The following is a 19,667-nucleotide window of genomic DNA, read 5'->3' as shown; positions in this document are numbered from 1 at the left end:
AACACACAGCAAGGCAGCTAAGTGACATTTGAACAATGATGTCAGTGTGGAAATAAAGTGTTAAAAATGATGGGCACACTAAGAGATGGCAAGGACCACTGAACTCTGTCAGTGATGACCAGAGAAAATAGAAGATCCTGAAATCAGTGCTTTACTTGGATTTTTTTTGTTGTTGTTGTTGTTGTTGTTCACTGTTAATATTCTATGCGGACAGAAACAACCATCTTTCTTTTGTGGTTAAAGTATTAAGGCATCCCATCACCATAAGAACTATTCAAGTTCCCTTTCCAAGCCACTCCTACCCCCTAGCCCTCTACCCACCTTTTAGGTTTTACATTTCAAGAATACCATAAAAATGGAATTCTGCAAGTGTAGAACTTCAGAGAAATTTTGGAGACAAGAGTCTCACTATATAACTCAGGCTGACCTTGAACCAGTATGGGGGATAAGCTGGTCTTGAATTCACAGAGATCCAGATATACCTGTCTCCTGAATGCCTGGATTAAAGGTGTACACCACCATGCTTAACACCCCCTGCGCACACACACACACACCTGAGCAACTTGGGTTATTGCATATAGCATTAACTTTACCTTTTGTTGGTGACTGATGTCCCATGGTATGAACACAGTGGTTTAGTCACTTATTTAAATATGTGTTGGTTGTGTTCAGTCTGACTAACACAAATAAGGCTTCTATGCACACATCAGTTTTTGTGGAAATGAGTCTTAATTTCTCTGAGCTAAGTGATTATAAAATATTTGGTTGGTGATATGATAAGTGATTGAAAATTGGCAAATTTTCTTCTATTTCTTATTAATAAATGGCTAACCTCATTCCTCTAGATCTTTACCAGTGTTTATAATTGAATAACACACACAAACACACACACGCACACACACACACGGTGTAGTGGTTAGTTGTGGTGGTTTGCTGTATGTATGTGTGCATGTGTGTACACATGTATGAACAACTACTTGCCTACATGAAAAGGCTGGAAGAAAATGTTAAATGCCTTAAACACCTTGTTTTATCATGACCTATCTTATCCCTTGAGACAGGGTCTCTCACTGAACCTGAAGCTCATCATTTTGAGTAGATCCACAGGACAGTAACCTCAGCAATCCTCCTGTCTCTACCCTCCACACTAACAACTTTACATGCTAAAGTACGACTCTGGCATTTTATGTGGGTGCCTCTCATTTGAACTGGAGTTCTTAGGCTTTTGCAGCAAGCTGTCTCATCACTGGGACAGCTTGTCAGCCCCCAAAGTGGTCATTGTTTTTTAACACCATTCTGACAGGTTTGGAGTGTAGTTCTCTGGTGCACTTTGCTCATGATTAATGGTGTATAACATATCTCATGTGCTTATTTGACATCTGTATGTTTTCTCGAATGGAGTATTCTCCAGGTCTTTTGTACATGTACTAATTGGTTTACATATATGTGTTCTTCTAATACTACTGTGTTTGTGTGTGTGTGTGTGTGTGTGTGTGTGTGTGTGTGTGTGCATGTGTGTGTGTTCTAGATACTAGTCCTCTGTTTCCTATGTTGTATGGATCATGGTTTTGAGTTAAGTCTACTAGTCAGATCTAGTCTCTTTGCCTAGTCCTACCTCTTGAATGTAGACACCTTTTGTGTTCTAAAAGTGACAAAAAACCTTAGGTACGGAATGCATTTTTCACAGTAAAGAATGATTAAGAAAGATAAGGTGGGCTAAACTGGCTTAAGATTGGTTAATTTGAATAATTTCAAGGACTCCCCACTGTGGGGGCTTCATCAGTAGTCTGGGTTCTGAACCTGGGCTCTGATGTGCAAAGGATCAGCATTGCAGAGGTCAAGGGCCTGAGAAAGAGGTCAGTAGACCTGTGGAAGATAGAATGATTCATCTGCCTATGAGAAGACAGCTCCCAGGCTCCTGGTTTGTTTTCTCACTCATAATTGCAACAAGCCCTCCCTGGACAGGAAGATCTCATATGTTAAAGTACCAGGTATAAAAGCTAGAAGATGTTAATACAATTGTGCCAGACTTGTAGGCCAGAGTAAAACCTACTTAGTCATAATGTATATTCTGTGAATAAATTGTTAGGTCTCATTTATCAATATACTGTGAAGGATTTTTCCTTTGCAAGCATGAGGAATAGTTTGAATAGTGGTTGGTAATTTGATTTGCTAGGGTCATTCTTGTCTTGATATCAGATTCATAAGTGAATTGAGACATGTTCCTTTTATTTTCTGGAAGAGATTTATGGAATTGGATTTTTCTAATGAAACCAAATAAGCCTAAAGAATTACTTTTTGTCATTTTTACTTTTCTTAGTAATTAGAGGGCTATTCGAATCACCCATTTCCTGATGAGCTGTGGCAGATTGAAATTCAAGAGTGATTCTTGTCCTCTTGGTTGCCATGTCCCCATGTAGGACCTTATTTCTGTCCCCTGATTCTCCTTTTGAAGCTGTGCAACAGGCACAGTTTTGTTGCTGACATTGGTGTTTTGTTACATCCCTCTTTGTCAGTCTTGATAAGAGGCTGGATAGTTTTATATACCTTCATAATAAACCAAGTCTTAGTTTCATTGATTTTCTTGACCATTTTTCCATTTTAAACACCATTGATTTCTGTTCTTGTTTTCATTGTTTCCTTTCTGCTCCTGGCTGTGGCTTTGTTTTTGTCTCCAAACTCCAGTGGGCTTCACGTTATTGATTTGAAGCTCCTCTTCTTTTGCTCAACACACATTCAGCTTGGCAGATCTCCCAGTGGGCAGTAGGCTAACTGTGTCCTGTGTATTTTGATGGGCTGTGTTTTCATTTTCATTCAGTGACATATATTTTTAATTTTTTTTTTTTTTTGCTAAGACATCCTTTGATCCATTTGTGCATTGCTAAGAATCTTGTGGGTTTGTGTCTTCAAATTTTTTCTGTTTTTGTTTGTTTGTTTGGTTGGTTTCCTTTACAGTTTTGAATATAGTTTTTGTGATTGCATTTATTTGATTTTATTTCAGAATTTTTCTGTGGCCTGGGTTGTTCTCTCTTTGTATATGCCCCATGCGAATGTGTAAAGAAAATGTATTCTCCTGTTGGGTGGAATATTTTATAAATATATAAATAGAAGTTCCCAATGGAGAAGGAAAAGAAGCCATCATTTTTGATTCAAGTTTAAGGGAAAGCCTGATTCTCCAGATGGTCTCCATAGAGACTATCATCATCTACATCATAGGCATTGGTGATGGGATTGCTGACCATGGTTCTGCATCTCCCCTGGGTTTTTTACAGTATGCCCCATGATCAAATGCTGCTTATTTAGTTTTAGCTTCACTAGGGTGACAGTTTAGGCTGCCTTTGCTAAAGCAGTAAAGGACACAGGTAACATTGAAGTTATAGGAGGCCAAAAAAAAAAAAAAAAAAAAAAAAAAGTCTCTGGTAACTCACTATTTAAGGCAAGTCCAATTTACACAATGTAGCCCAGTGTTTGGTATAACAAACCAGGTATATAATAGCACGCAGAAGTACATGCTAAATGATGAGGGGCAAGGCATGAACTAATTGAACCAAGGCTAACTCACTTGAGATTTGTTCTAGGCATGCACCTCTACAAAGTCCCTTAGGATTGTGGGAGATGCCTGAGTGTGATGACAGCTTTCCCTTTGCCTGCAGTTGGTTAATGTGATCAACTAAGGGGGGTGGGCAAACTGGCAGGCGCTAATTGAAAGTTTGTTCTATTTGTCATTTCCTTGTCATTACTGTGCTGTGACAGAATTCCTGCCAGGACATCATGGAAGGAAGAATTCATTTCACTAACAGGTTCAGAGAAAACACTCCTAGTGTTGAGCAAAGCTTAGTGACTGGATGAGTTTGGACTGTGGTGGCCAAAGATTGACAGATTCACATAGCATCATCCAAAGCAGAACTGGGGCTGGCCTGTATTCTTCAAGGGCCCACACCTACCATTCTATGCACAGTTCCACAGCAACCCAAAACATCCCCATGACTTGAGAGAATCAGGAATCAAAACATGAGACCATGGAGGACATTCTAGGCTCAAAATACAGCAATGGGTTTCTTAATTTTAACAATCTCCCTCTGCACCCCACCCCACCCCCAATTAATACACAGCCAGTCTCTACCCAAAAGATTGGCATATGGCAGTTACCAAACAGGAAGACCTCTCATTTGAACATTATGGGAGGGACCTGAAGAAAAATGACCCCGTTTCTACTTGAACCGAAGCTCAAAATTCCAAGGCTCAGGTTCATGTGGTTTTGTTTGCACATTTTCACTAGCTGATTTGTGGAAGGCAATAGAAGCCTACACCATCTCTCTGGCATGTACATGACCCTGAGTCAAATTAGAGAGAACTTAGAGCTGCAGAGAGAGAACGCTTCTTTTCAACTTCCCATCGTATAGACAGGGGCCAGTTTTTGATGTCTTTGATGACCGAGGTTTTGTAAGCCAAAACTATATGTCTCCAGGTATTTTTTAAAGTTAATATTGTCATCATGATTCTTCCTACTGTCTCTTGAGTATTTTTTAGCATTTTCTTCCACTTTACTAACTTAAAAATATAGGATACAAAAGACTACCAGAAGAAATATAAATATTCTTATTAGTTACAGTAAAAAAAAAATCATACACACAAACACAGAGTAGTTTGTTTTTTATGAATATTCTATTCCTGTTCTTTTTCTATGCCCTCTCAGAACTCACATTCATCATGTAAGTTATGTTTCTGAATAAGAGATCAAAAGGACAAAAAAGAAAGAACCTGGGGTATAGCCCTTCTTAAAAAGGAAGAACTTGGGGGGGGGGACAGCCTCTTGTATTTAAGGAACCAAACACATTGCTAGGTCTTGGACATAAAAAACCAGCATTGGCTAGGGAGTAGCTTGTTGATATAGAGCTTTCCTAGCCTGAACAATGCCCTGTGTTCAGAGCTTAGTACAAAAAAAAAAAAACAAAAAAAAAAAAAAACAAAAAAACAACAACAACAAAAAAAAACCCAACTCCCTTACACACACACACACCACCACCACCACCACCACCACCCAGCTTATTTACAGCTTGGACCTTTCTGAGATCAGATGTAGAGGAGAAAGACCACCACTGTTCATGAATTTCCTGACTTCCTGGGAGACAAACATCCACTCTCCCCAGACAGACCCAAGAAACAATCTTACCCACTTTGAATGTGGGTGAGAAAGTGCTCACATGTGCAGGAGAGACACTGCTCCTACAATGAAGGGAACTACCTTCACTGAGCCTCTCTGGGCACTGAACGGCAACCAGGCCTCCCTGTAGCACACTGTTTCCCATGCCCCTCTTACTCTCCTTCACAGAAGAAACATGGGCCCAAATTTACACAAGATCTCCTTTGGCAATCACATCAGCAGAGAATTCAAGAGGGCAACGGCCATGTCATGTTTGGAGAATATTACACATGGCAAATAATTATCCAATCCCTTTATCAGTGGTGGTTCCATTGGATTTTAAAAATCAAGATAAATAAACTGAATAAATAAACTGAAATTCTCTAGTTTAGCCCTTAAAATATTCCATTATTTCCTATTTTGTAAAATGTCTAGCTAGAAGTAAAAGTTATTTTTAAGGTTTTCAAATGTCAGCCTTGAAGTTCAGTTCCATACACTTTCATTGAAACTAGGTCTCCTTGTGGCAGATGCCTAGGCATCCTGTAGACGCAGAGAGTTCTGGGAAAAGTTGATAGCCCTCTTTGCTTGTTATTATACTAAATGCAAGCTGGGCATGACATTTTATACACCCACGGAGAGTGCTTAGCTGTTCCTGCTTCTTGTCTTGCTAACACTTTACAAGATATTTGTTGCAGTGAACCTCGCTGACAGGAAGCTTGGTGACACAAATAGCATTTAGGTGTTTCCCCTTTTAAATCCCATCAGTAGGGACAAACCCAATCTGTTGAAACCACACATCAAGACTTCCTAGTCAAGGTCCCTCCTTCTGTGGACCCCTAAGGCTCAGAGAGGTTTATTAGCATAAAAGTCACAGGCTCCTCCTGTTCTGTCCTGGATTCCAAACTAAGAGAAATTTTTAAAATGCCTTTTTGGCTTGATATTTGCAAACCGTGCAGAGGAAGGGGCTTTTGTTCTGTTAGGGTGGTCAACCAGCCCTCACACAACATTATCTTGGGGATCTTCTGTATGCTTTCAGAGTAGAGTGGACAAATCCAGAAAGTGACCGACAGTCCATATGGTCAAACCAGTGTCATTGAGAGAACCTCAAGTCTTAGATCCTTTGGGATTCTTGTGCAGCCCCTTCTTGTGCAACCTGCTCACCTGGCAAGTCCAAGTTCCAGGCTATTGTCAAGTTGACACAATATTGTGGAGAGAAAATGGAGGGAAAGCAGAGACTGATAGCTGGACTCAGAGCCATCAGGAACTGAAGCGTGGTTATATAATGCCATGAAAAATTCTGACTTCTAATGGTCTGGGGCACACGTACTCTTATGCATCTAGATGAGTCCGTCATTGCCATTTGCAAAGACTAGCCTGGATTCTATGCACATTAGGCTGTGGAGTGAGAGGAGGAAGAGGAATGAGAGAGGAAGGCAAGGGAAGGTAACCAGGCCAGGAGCTGCATCTGAGTCCTTTCTTTCCCTGGAGGTGGGGACTTCTGCCAGAGGAACAGGCTGTCCCCTGGGGTACTGCTGTCAGCCAGAGTGTCAGTAACTGACATGCTTTCTCATTCTTTGTATTTCCTCCCTAGGACAGCTTTCCTGCTCGCTTTGGAGGCGTCCATTTTGTCAACCAGCCCTGGTACATCCATGCTCTCTACACACTCATCAAGCCATTCCTTAAAGACAAGACAAGAAAACGGGTAATGAAAAAGAAGTATCTTTTAACTTCTAAATGGGGGAGAGAGGTTTCTCGATGTGTCAGTGACAATTGTAGCTATTCTGGATGTCCACTCCCTTATCTGCCTGCCAATAGCTTTTACCGTGGTCGTGCAACTTTGGAACATTTATAACTTAGCAGGAGTTTGCAAATAACTTGTATTTAATCAATAATTCTGTAGAATGGGTTCTTTTCAGAGCACCAGACAAGCCAAAAGAAACTTTGAAGGCACACAAATACCAGATGCCAATTTTGCTACAAATGCCTATAGGAATAGTGCACGAAGCCGCTTCCTGCTCTTATTTGATTTGGCTTTTGTTTTTGTGGGATATGTTTGTGTATGTGTGTGTGGGGGGCGTATTATATAACACAGGCTAGCCACAATTTTTTTAAAGATTCATTTATTTTTATTTTATGTATATTATTGATTTTCATGAATATATGTATCTATATGTACCATGAGCATACAGCGAATACAGAAGTCCAGAGAGGGAAGTAGATACCATGGGACTGGAATTACAGACAATTGTTAGTACCATGTGGGAACTGGCAACAGAACCTGGGTCTTGTGCAACAAGTGCTCTTACATGCCAAGCCATCTCTCCAGCCCCCAGCGGTAAATCCTTAGTCCTCTTACTTTTGTGTCTGGAGTTCTGGGATTATAGGCATTCACCCAGCTGCTCCTTCTTATTCACGGACTATGTCAGAAGCTAAAGTGATTCTTTATGGTTTTTTTTCTCTCATAGACCTTGGTAACTGCCAGATCCATCATCTGTAAGGTTGAAAACATTGTTTGTTGAATGTAACAATCTTAAAAAGAAGGCTTGATATAATAATGACATCAGTCACCATTTGAGAAGCCAGCCTCTTTCAACAGAGCAGGGATAACATGACATGCTCTAGAGCTGAATAAAAGGCTCATTAGCTACTCGGAATCTGACTTTCCTTGTTTGTTATGTGGGAAAACTAGCTCCTATACCTCAGACTCTTTGGAGCAATTTAATGAGACAGTATATGAAAACATGCATAATGCTATTCATGTACCAGACACTTGGTGACTTTTATTGCTTTTTACCCTTTATCTTTTTTCCTCACTAGCTTTACTAAAACATCCTTGACAAGTAACATTGTATGTGTTTAAGGAACACAGTGCATCTATTTAATATATAAATACATAGCAGCATGATTACCTCAATCAGACTAAGATATCTATAGTTGTGTGGCTGATGATATGAAATTGCATAAACACACACACACACACACACACCAGGGTTCCTAATTTTTTTCTTTTTAAAAAATTTTTATTCTTTGTGAATTTTCACATCATACACCCAAGACTCATTCTTCTCTCCTTCCCCTCATATCTGCCCTTTGCCCTTCAAACTTTCCCCACAAAATACACACACACACACACACACACACACACACACACACACACTCACAGTCAAACATCAACAAAAACAAAAAGCATAGAAAACATCTCATAGTGGAAGCTGTAGTATGTCATAGTGCCCTACAGTATATCTCTCTGTCCACACATCTTCATTTGCAAATGTTCATTGCAATGAGTCATTATTCTGGTTCAAGATCTCTGGTTTCTGTGACACCATCAATATTGGATCTTTACTGGGACTCCTCCCAGTTATCTGTTATTGCCCTATGTCATGGAGATCGTATAACTTTGTATTAGCAGGACTGGCCCTGTCATGAATCCCAGTCATTCACAGATGATATAGATTTGGGGATGGACTATCTGAGAGACCTGGACCTGGGTAGCAGATAGCAGAGCTAAACAGCTCTGGCTCGGCCACCCAATGCTAGCATCAGCAGGAGGCAGGTTAGCTTTCTTGCTCTCACACCCTTGGGTCCAGATCTCCTCATTATCGCAGGTAGTAAGGGGCAGGGGGATGACAGCTCCCCACACCCATGCTACTTCATGAAAGTCAAGCAATGGGGTCAGATCTCTCCCACTCTTACCCTGGAGGCTGGCTCACCTGCATTGATTCCACCAGAGCCAGCTCTGCTTTGTGCTGCAGCTGGTGAAAGACGGGCCAGCCCACCTGCTCTCATGACCCCAGGGTCAAATCTCTGGACCGCTGCAGGTGGTGAGGGGTGAGGCATACACACCACCACCACCACCTCTGAGCAGAGGAATGGCAGAGCCAGGTGCCACCCCAGTCTTCACTCAGGGCTGGGTCACCTGTGCCTCTACTACCAGGGTCAGCTCTGCTGTGCTGTCGAGGGGAGGTTCAGGGCCTGCTCTTACAAGTGTTGCAGCAGGGCTAGCTCTCCAGAGCTCATGATACTGTGGCCAGATTTCCTGACTGTAGGAGGTGGTGAGTCAGAGGGGTGGGGATGTGTCACCTGTATGCCTATGTCACCCCATGGCAGATGAATGGCAGGGTCAGATCTCCCACACTTATGACCTCAGGGCTGGCTCACTCACACCCACTTCTGGGTCCTGCTAGCAGTGAGCACTGCATCCAGTGAGGAAGAGGGCCAGTTCTGCATAGCTTCTGGACATCCAGGTGGTTTCCAGCAGCTGTCCCAAATAAACAATGACATCCTCAAGCTCTCTATGGTAATAGGAGCCCCAGACACCTACACCAACCCCTGCCATTGCATAGCCACAGACTTAGACATTGCCCTCAGCCATGGCTTGAACAATGACATCACCATGACCCCAGATGACAGGGCTGACCACTTGTAATAGTTACTCTTCTTTACCCTCAAGTCTCCAGTTCCATCTTTCTTTATAATGCTCAAGCTGTTCTACCTCTCTTTCTTTCTCTTCTGACGACAACATACTCACACATTGCAGTGGCTCTAGCTTCAGGCTAGCCACATGGCTGGCAAGGCCCTGGTGACATCCTCCATCCATGACCCCTGGCATGTCAGCAAGCATGTATTTATAGCCCATTTGTGCGATGCACTGCAGGGCAGGTCTGTGGGTTGCAAGGCAGTCTGCATGTCTTCCTTCTTCCACATTGTGCTGCCTGGATTTGATTTCATTTGGTTTGGTTTTTATGAGTCCTAGGCATAAAACATCGTTGCCTCCTAAAATAGGTAACAAGCTAGTATGAACAAGGGACTGCCATCTGTTCTTCCCGTGACTGATATAAGAACACCACCACCAATTAGGTATTCCTTTGCCCTTTGACAGTGGGGGAAGATTTCTAATTCTTAAGCCTTGACTACATCTTGGTCTTTAGAGAACATTGTAGTGGACTATTGGAGAAGGACAAGCTCCTGTTCCCAAATAACAAAAATTAGAACTAGACATCGCCAGCACCAAGAAGCAGGGGACTTACAAAATATTCTATAGTTTATTCAGGACAGTACCAAGAACCAATGCCCAACATTGTTTGCAACAATGCTTCAGGATTCCCGGAGCTTGCATTTTCTGTCTAATAGGGGATGGTGGGAATTCCTCCCACTGTAGACACAGTCTACTGAAACAGAGCAGGTGTTTCTGGAGCTCCTAACCCAGGACAAGTGGGTCCAGCATCTTACGTCTGTGTTCCTCTCCACTGGACTGCAGGATCAGCAGGGTCCCCAGAGCAGAGTCATCTTCAGCATCACATCCTGTCCTTTAAGAACTGATGATGTGGGATGTGTGAATACAAATGTTTAGAGTAAACACCAGAGCAAGACTTGGTGTGCTTCTGATACTCCAGCATCTGCTATAGAGTTTTATAAAAGCCATAAAGTTTTAGTTTACTCACAACAAATATTTTTCTATATTAACTTTCAGCCATATCCAACAGCAATGTCAAAAATGCTCATTGCTTTTTCCCCCAGGCACTGTAGTGCCCAGAGGAGCTCCACACGTACCTTCTCTTCCTTCTTTCTTTATGGTGGTGTTTACAGTACACAGGAGAATGGGGGAATGGGAGTTTGTTGCTGACATCCAGATATGGGTACTTTAAAACTCACATTTAAATTTCATCATTGCCAGCGGTGGCATGCATGTCCATGCGTAATTGATGGTGTTCCACTTGAGTACCACTTACTTACTCCATATAGTTAATTGTGTGTAACTTATGCAATGCATGTAATTATTTCATGCCTGCAATGTGTATAATAACCGACATTATTACAGATGTAGTTTAAATCAACTCTCAAGGTCAATTTCTAAATTGTAGTCCATGACAATTAATCTACTTAGTACATGTGATTTGTGAATTTATCTAAAAATAGCAGAGATGTGAAGCTTTCCTCCCTTCTCATTTTGGCTGTTTTGTATCATTCTACACTGAGTGCTCAGAAAACACAAACTTGTTTGTGTATTAGTAATGTATGCAGGTGAGAAAGGAAAACTGCAAAGGACTTCCTACAACACGTTCTTAGGTCATGGCTCTATGCTGAGTAGGAACTGACTGAGTATCTTTCTGGTACACACACACCATCCTGTAACTAAGTGAAATTACCTTGTTACCAGAGTAAAATATCAGCATCATCTCAATCTGCATAAGACCCAATGGAATGAACTGGAACAGACCTAGAAGCATCAAATACAGAGGAGTTTATGGGAGGGAGGATATGCAGAGTCAGCATGGGTAGGGCCCGGGACTGATTTATGCAGGAGAAGCAGAATGAGCAAAGGCCCAGAATATCTTCAGGGAGAGGCTGTTCTTGGTTGGGCCTACAAAGATGGTTGGAACTAGAGAGGTTCTGGGGACCAGAGTTCTCAGAGAAAAGAGGGATACTCAAAACATGAGCAGTTTTGAAACAGTTGGTATCCCTGTTCCATTCTTAGAAGGAATAATGAGGAGATGACTATATGCATAAATTTGTGTGGTGGGCAAACAGTGTCCAATCTATTCTTAAACTTCATTTTTTAAAATGACTATCTATACAGCCCATTTTCTAAGCAATAAAATATTCTTTTATAATGACTAAGCCATGGGCACAGCATAATTACTTTTTTGAACACCATGGTCACCAGAGACTTTTCCAATTTGTCTTTGCTAAACTGTGTATTAAACAATTGGTCATGTTTTAAATTTCTGTTGGTTATTTTTTTCCCTTTCCAGATTTTTCTTCATGGAAACAATTTAAACAGTCTCCACCAGCTAATACACCCCGAGTTTCTGCCCTCTGAATTTGGAGGAACCCTTCCTCCTTATGACATGGGGACTTGGGCCCGGACATTACTTGGCCCTGACTACAGCGATGAAAATGACTATACCCATACTTCCTACAATGCCATGCATGTGAAACATACCTGCTCCAACCTGGAGAGAGAGTGCTCACCCAAGCCCATGAAAAGGTAAGGCCTGCCAGAAGGCATGAGAGGCTTGATTTAGATCTTACTGTGGCTTAAAGAATTAAAACCTCTGTGGGCACACAATTGAATAAAATAACTTTAATTAAATTTTACAGAAAATGGGTCTTGGATGTTGTTCCCTTTATGTAGTTTAAGGGACAAACTTCATGTCATGATGACGAACTGACTCTTAAACTGCTAGAGTCTGTGAAGATACAGATGACATGCTCGTCCTTCGAGAGGCACTGATGACAAAATAACCCAGTAGAGAACATGCCCGTTATTCATCTCTTTGGAACCAAAGGAGCATTATTTGGCTGTAGCACCCTCAGGCATTACGATCATCAATACAAATAAGATCATGATAGTGTTCCTCTAGAAATACACCAAGAAAGACTTTGAGCATGCTTATAAGGTGGGTCGTATTGGAGCTTCACTTGGAGGGAAGAACCTCGGCAATTCTGTTATAAAGGAGCTGATGTGCCAAGCCCGTGAAACAGGGTAATGGATCCTTTAAAAGACACGGGGTGCTGTGATGTGCAGCTTGAATGTGGAAAGAGGGTTTTGAGTATGCAGTAATTCCCCAGAGAGAGTTAGACTCAACTGATGAAGTGTGTCGGATGGATGCTCAGGACAATGCCATGGAAGATTGCTCTTGGGTTTTCTCTTTTTTTCTGTGTTTTTCTCATTCCTCCCTTCTTTTTGACTCTATCGTTAATCGCTTGTATTTTTTTTTGACATTTCAGAAACTCAGAGCTTTGTTTGTGCTAGCTCAGTCCACCACTGACCTACATGCCCAGCCTGAGCATGGCTTTTGAAATTTGCTACACAAATGATCCTGATACACTCGCAACCCTTTGTTTTGAAGGCTAAAATCCCCATTAGTCACCATCTCAGTCACAAATCTAATCTCTCTCCATCTATAAGCACTTCCACTTGATTTTTTATGGACTATATGCAGTATTTGTTCACACCTAATAGTTTTCTGACATCTAATAGTGAGGACTCATTGGCTGCAGTTACACTAATAAATAACCAAGGCACTCTGGGCTCCCTAAACATCAGGAACACCTTTCCTCACAGGTCTGGGACAGAGAGAGCTAAGAGCAAGGTGTCAGGACTGTCAGCATCTTTGCAGCTTCTATTCCTGCCACACGGATGTCTGTCTTCCCCCCTTGTCCTCACATGATCTTCCTCCTGCTTATGTTTGAGTCCTAATTTCTTCTTATGAGAACATCAGAAATGTTGACTTTGAGCCCACTCTGATCACATTTTACCTTAACGACTCCTTTCAAAACGTCATCTTCAAACACAGTTATAACCAGAGGGACTGGAGTGAGAACTCCAGTCTGGAAGTTTAGCAAGAGAGGGAGAGCATGATTATTATACAACATCTGTCTGTGTCCGGCAGATGCAGCTTATATATCTAGTGTGACCTAGGATCCTAGAACACTGGTGTGTCATTGCAGCCATTACTTTATTGGTATTTATTTCAGCTGCTGTTCAGTTTGTTTGTTTTTTCTCTATTTTGAACAATTATTTTCTCTTGTGTTTGCCCTTGGCTTGTCCTTTCATTTTTTTAGGAAGGTTTGTCTGGGAAGCCTCAGATCCCTTCCACTGCTGGACCAGACAGCCTGTCCTCCTTAGGTTTCAGCCCATACTGCACAAGGGTGTCCTCAGAAGCAGTTTTACCAACAGTGATTAAAAATCAACTTTCCCCAGACCCAGACACCTCACAGATGCAGGAACAGAACATGAATTCATGGTATCTCTGTACCTCTTGGAACCTGCAGAATGAAAGAAAATTGAAAACAGGCCTAGGAGAGAGCATCAATATAAACTCCTCTGGTTTTCCAACTATTAATAGACTGATCTTTTACTCCAGCCCTGGTTTCCAGGAAGCTCCATTTTGCAGTGTACAACAAATTCAGACAGGCAGTGATGGAGCTGTGCGCTCCTGCTGCGTGGCCATGTCAGAGTTCTGGATAATCGATGACTTTGGAATAGTGTTGTGAGATCCCATGAGTATGCATGGGTTCTAGTCTCCTCCATGATTCTCACATGTGTCACAGTCCATTTGGAGTAAGGTGGTCTTTTGTGGACTGACTGGCTTTGGGAACTGATCACTTTCTATAATGAGGCTTCTGAGATTATGTGGCCCTGAGGTCTGAGCTTATCACTGCTTTCTCAATGGAATAGTTGACGGTAAAATGGGAGAAAAGTGGCTCTCTCCCCAGCTAAGTAGCTACAACAGGTGCTGCTTCCTTGTTCCATAGTGATTGTGATTCTGCCTTTAATCAGAAAAGATATTCATTACTACTTCAATAGAACTTTCTTTAAACAGAAACAGATCACTTCAGGGGTTTCTTTAAGCCTGTGAATACCAGGGAAGAGATTGAGGCAGTCTCTGCTCCAGTATTTTAAACTTTCTGGAATTTCCTGGACCTTGTGTGTGTCTGTGTGTGTGTGTGTGTGTGTGTGTGTATGAGAGAGAGAGAGAGAAGAGAGAGAGAGAGAGAGAGAGAGAGAGAGAGAGAGAGAGAGAGCCTTGCTATAGGATGTGTGTGGAAATCAGAGGACAATCTAAAATGCTTGTTCTTCCTTTCTATTTTGTTTAAAATGGGGCTATCTTTTTTTTCTTTATTTTTTACTACTGAGTATGCCAGACTAACTGACCCATGGTCTTTGCCCATCTTTCCCTCCCATCTCATGTAGGAACATCAGAATTGCAGCCCTGTGCTCCCGTATTTGACTTTTTTACATGGGTCCTAGGGATCTGAACTTGTATGACAAGTACTTTATCCACAGAGCTCCCTCCCAGCTCATCATTTCTGGGGTATTTTAATTATTATTATTTTCTTAGGAGCTCTCTTTTCTCTCTCGCAGTCCATTAGCTGTTTCAAAAAGTTTAAGTGTAAAATAGCCCATTTCCTCCTTCCTAACTCATTACTTCAATGTGTCTGAAGAGCCTGTGGCCAAATCTGTGCAGCTTTTTCAAAAATCAGCCATGATTATTTTTGTGGCGAATGAGAAAAAAACCTCAACTGCCTTAATTAAGAAGGGGAAGCTCATTATTTTACACAGTGACATAATGTGACACATTAAGGTGGCTGCAGAAATGCAATAAGAGAAGTCTAGTGATGACACAGAACCCAGGTTCTCGCCACCAAGTCTGATACAACAGAGATTCCCAAGCTTCCTGCCCCTGACTTGTGTGAGAAAATCATGCCCAGACAAAGGGTCTTTGTTAGTTGGACAGGAGGAGGGAGGGGCTGGGGCTGGAAACCAACTGTCCTGATGTAGGCTTAGTTAGATATGTAAGACTGAAATTTCTTTCCCATGAAGTAATTGCATGACTTTTAAATCCATGTCCAGATTTTGTGCCCTCTCTTCAAATCATTGGGCAATATATATGAATTATTTTCTGATTCTAGCCTTTCTCACTGGCAAAGTAATTAAGATGGCTATAGATATGATTAAAATCTAAAATACCCAGAGAGTCACTGTCTTGAAGTAACTGCAGGTGAATGACTAGTCATTTTATGAGAGTTTTACATATATGCATGCATACATAATGCATGCACACATGCATAATACATGGATGCATGGATGCATAATACATACATGCATGTATATATACATACATGCATAGTACACATATACAAATACGTACTCACATTTGTATTGATTCAAATATTATTGATAAATTACATTAACTCTTTATCTTAGCGTCATTTGGCCTTGGGGATTTGAGCTGCCCCCTAAAGCTGGAGCCATCTGACTACAGGCACTTGGTGCAGAGGAGGGAGTCTGGAAAGGAGCTTGGCTTTCAGGCAATACTGAGAAGGGGACTTCAGGGCTGGCAGTTTGCAGCATGCCAGAGATCACAAATGGCTCTGAGATTTCATTGTTTTGTTTTTCCTCTAATTTTCCCCATCCCCGAGGCAGCTGTTGACCCTGCGGTAGACGATCTCAAGATAATCAAGAGTATCTTTCTTTCTTGGTTTTGCTGAACACAAATGAAAGTGAGGACTTTGAAAAGCCAGGCATTGTGTTGTCCTCTGGACCATATGCAGGGAAAAGACACATCTGATTTGCAGGATTAAGCTACAAAGATATCCAGTAAAGGATAAGGGACAGATCCCAACTACACAAGACTTTTCAATAGAAGGGGGGCAGTTCCTAAATGAACATGGGCCAGATCAGAACGTCTTCCCACTACAGCCATGCAGGCCATTCCTGCCAGAGCTGACAGGAGAAAAAGCATAGATTTTAACGTATCCTCTTTTTGAACTTGAGCAAGCTCCTCCTTCACTGTATCTGAGTGCAGACATGTTCTATTTATAGATGAATGTTCCCCGAATAGTATATAAAAATAAATTTTGTGGGAGGTTGATGCAGGAAAATCATAAGGTCAAGACCAATCTGGGTTACATAGCAAGACTCCATCTCAAAAGGGGGGGAGGGAGAGAGGGGCATTGCCTTTCTTTGTATTACTAGAGATTTATGACACTTCAGATCCAGAGGAGGTCCTTAGAGGTCATCAAGGTTACAAGACATCAGGGTTCGAACCATTAAAGTTCTTTCCCATTATCATTTACATGCTTATGGGTGCACAGGGCCTAAATGGCACTGACTGCTGGGGGTGTCACTTTACTGAGCAATCATAGCCTTGTATTTCTGTAATATAGCCACTGGTGTTTCATAAGCTTTTAAAAATATATTAAATTTCAAAAACAGATTCACTTAGTTTTGTACATGTGTGAAATACCCACCCTATGTAATATGAGGAAGGATGTGAAGGCACTTTATGAGTAGCAGTGGTCTTTTTGTCCACTGGTGCTCTTGAGTGATGGCTGTGCCTGAAGCATGAGCCTCCTCCTCACTTTAGGCTGCAGGGATTTCCCTCTGTTAGTCTCAATTCCCTTTGCAAGCATTTTGGTGATTTTTGCCTAGCACATGATCTACACGAACATAATATTTTAATGTAAAAAAATGCAAGTGCATACACATACTCCTTCTATATTGATATTAAAGTTATACAATGCTTCCTTCTCCATGGCCAAGATCATGAGATGTCATGTAAGGGAACAGGGAAAATCCTATATCAACAAAACGGTTTTCTCCCAAGCTTTTCTCCATGTAGAATGGCTCCAAGTTTTAGCATATACTTGCCTCCTCATGCTTCCAGGGAAGCATACTGCAATGACTGAACTGGAGGATGTATGGAAGTCCAACCTGGATGAACATTCCCTTGTGGTTTGCTTATAAGCGTCTGTTTTCCAATTTGGGTCTAGTCTGGGACCCTGCTGCACAAGAGGAGGGACTGATTTTTTTAAAGCCAGATTTAGGAGCATTTTTCCTGTAATTACAGCATTTGGCAATCTGAAGAAGGAGAATTGTAAATCCTAGGCCAGCCTGGGATGCATAGAAAGACTTTATGTCAAAGACAAACAAGCAGGGGTCTGTGGTTAAAAGCACTGACTGAGTTCAATTCCCAGCAGTCACATGGTGGCTCACAACCATCTGTAATGGGATCAGATGCCCTTTTCTGGTGCATCTGAAGACAGCAACAGTGTACTCATATACATTAAATAAATAAATAAATAAATAAATAAATAAATACATCTTAAAAAACTAAGAACGGTTTTATATAAAAACTAACACCAAACAAACAAACAAATAAACAAAAATCATACTATTGTCCCAGCCTTGTTCAACTCAAGGCAATGAAAAGAAAGACTTGAAGCCTAATTCTGAAGCTACCACCCCCTTCTCAGCAGCCCAAAGTGATGACAACAAGAAGGAAGCATTCTTTGGTCAGCAGCGTCTATTTAAGAAGGGGCTAATGGAGAGTCAGAGGAACACAGAGAAGAGGTACTTCATATTGGATCCAAATACTAGGCAAAGAGCCAGGCCTGTCCACCCCATCCCTAGTCTCAACCATGTACTCAGAGAGCATGTCCATGGGTCTGAGGTCACATGTCTGTCTGTCATAGAGTAGAAAGGCTACTGGCACACATACATGCACACACGCTGTGTCACTCATGAGGTAGATAATGAATGTATCACTTGGTTATTAGCACTATGCTGACTTTCCAAACTGATATAACACGCCATGGCTCCATTTGGGTATATATTTAGATTAATTTTTTTTTATTGCTGGTCTTTAATTTTTTGTTCAAAAGGTGGTAAGAGTTATTTATATAAAGTCAAAACTCAACTCTAGTAATTTCTTAGAATTCTAAAATAAGTGTTTGGTGCAGTACATTTATAAAATTAAACATTTGGCACTTACTATGGATCTTGTAATGATCTGAGCCGTTAAACACATAAGGGCTCTCCAGCTTGGTGCTATTATGAGACAGCAGAACTTTAAGAGGCGGGAGGTCAGGAGTGGGAGGTCTTGGTCATTGGCGACATGTTGTGTCTAGCTGTTTCTGTTTCCCTTCCAAATTACAAAAAGAGCAAGTTTCCCTTTGTTCTGTGTTCCCACCATGGTATGCTGGGTAACCATAGGCCTAAAATCAGTGGAGCTAATCAATTTTGAAATGGAATTACTGAAAACATAAGTCAAAATAGGTCTTTTCTCTTTACCTTTTGACTATCTCTTATATTTATATAGTTGAAGAAATCCTGCAATCACACATTCAGAAAGCAATTCACAGAAGAGGAATGCTAACAGAGTCCCTCTATAATTTCAGTCACAATGAAAGAATAACAACTGTTTTAGAGAAACTTTTGGTCCTCTTCATATGGAGGGACCCAGAGCTTTGTGGTCCTCAGCAGCTATGTTGTAAAACATCTTGTTTCTTTTGGCCAAACATCTTCATCCTTGTGTTCCTAGAACATCTTGCTGGATTATGCATAAAAGTGAGAAAGTGGCATAAAGATACTGTGAGCCACCTGGTTTGGGGTGTGGCTGACTAGAAGATCACTTTGTTTGAGTTCAAATTTCTGAGCAAGGCAGATTTACAGACCAGAGTCTCCTCTCTTCAGCACCCTTACTGCTTATATTTATATAACCCTGGTGATGGAAGGACTTTGTGAATTTTCAGTGACTTACTGAGACTCCTGAGTTGTTTATTTCCTGAGTCTTAAAGAGCTTTCTCTAGAAACTTCTTAAGTCTTAAGAAGTCTCTCCCCCAAACCCCAGGGTGAAATGTTTCAACTATGAAGAAATTGTTCCACCCCCTCTCTCTGTCTTTCTCTGTCTCTATCTTTTTCTCTGTGTGTTTTTCTGTCCCTCTCCCTCTTCCCCTCCTCTCTTTCCCTCTCTATCCCTCCTTTCTTGTGTGTATACTTGTGTATAAATGCATGTGTGTACAGATGCACATGTATGCATATGTGAACATAAGTGGAATGCATATGGAAGGCACAGGCCAACTTTGAGTGTCAGTTCTCTATTACTGTTTACTGTTTTGGTTTTGTTTTTGATTTGAGGTAGGGTCTCTTACTGGCCTGTAGTCCACTAAGTAGGCAAGGCTGGCTTGTAAGCCTCAGACATCTGCCTGTCTGACTTTGCAGTGCTGGGAT

General features: G+C 41.4%; 1 protein-coding gene across 2 annotated transcripts in view; it reads left to right on the top strand.

Annotated features, from left to right (window-relative positions):
• Clvs1 (clavesin 1) overlaps nt 1-19,667 on the top strand; it is a 181,553-nt gene that overhangs the window by 150,943 nt on the left and 10,943 nt on the right. For both annotated transcript variants that reach the window (XM_076924225.1, XM_076924226.1), the window contains exons 4-5: nt 6,735-6,845; nt 11,899-12,134. In XM_076924225.1, the coding sequence (XP_076780340.1) occupies nt 6,735-6,845; nt 11,899-12,134 (347 nt within the window). The remainder of the gene's footprint in view (nt 1-6,734; nt 6,846-11,898; nt 12,135-19,667) is intronic.

Source organism: Arvicanthis niloticus, chromosome 25, assembly GCF_011762505.2.
Source record: "Arvicanthis niloticus isolate mArvNil1 chromosome 25, mArvNil1.pat.X, whole genome shotgun sequence".
Classification (NCBI taxonomy): Eukaryota; Metazoa; Chordata; class Mammalia; order Rodentia; family Muridae; genus Arvicanthis; species Arvicanthis niloticus.
Note: the sequence above shows the minus strand (reverse complement) of the source record. Positions and strands in the feature narration are given on the sequence as shown.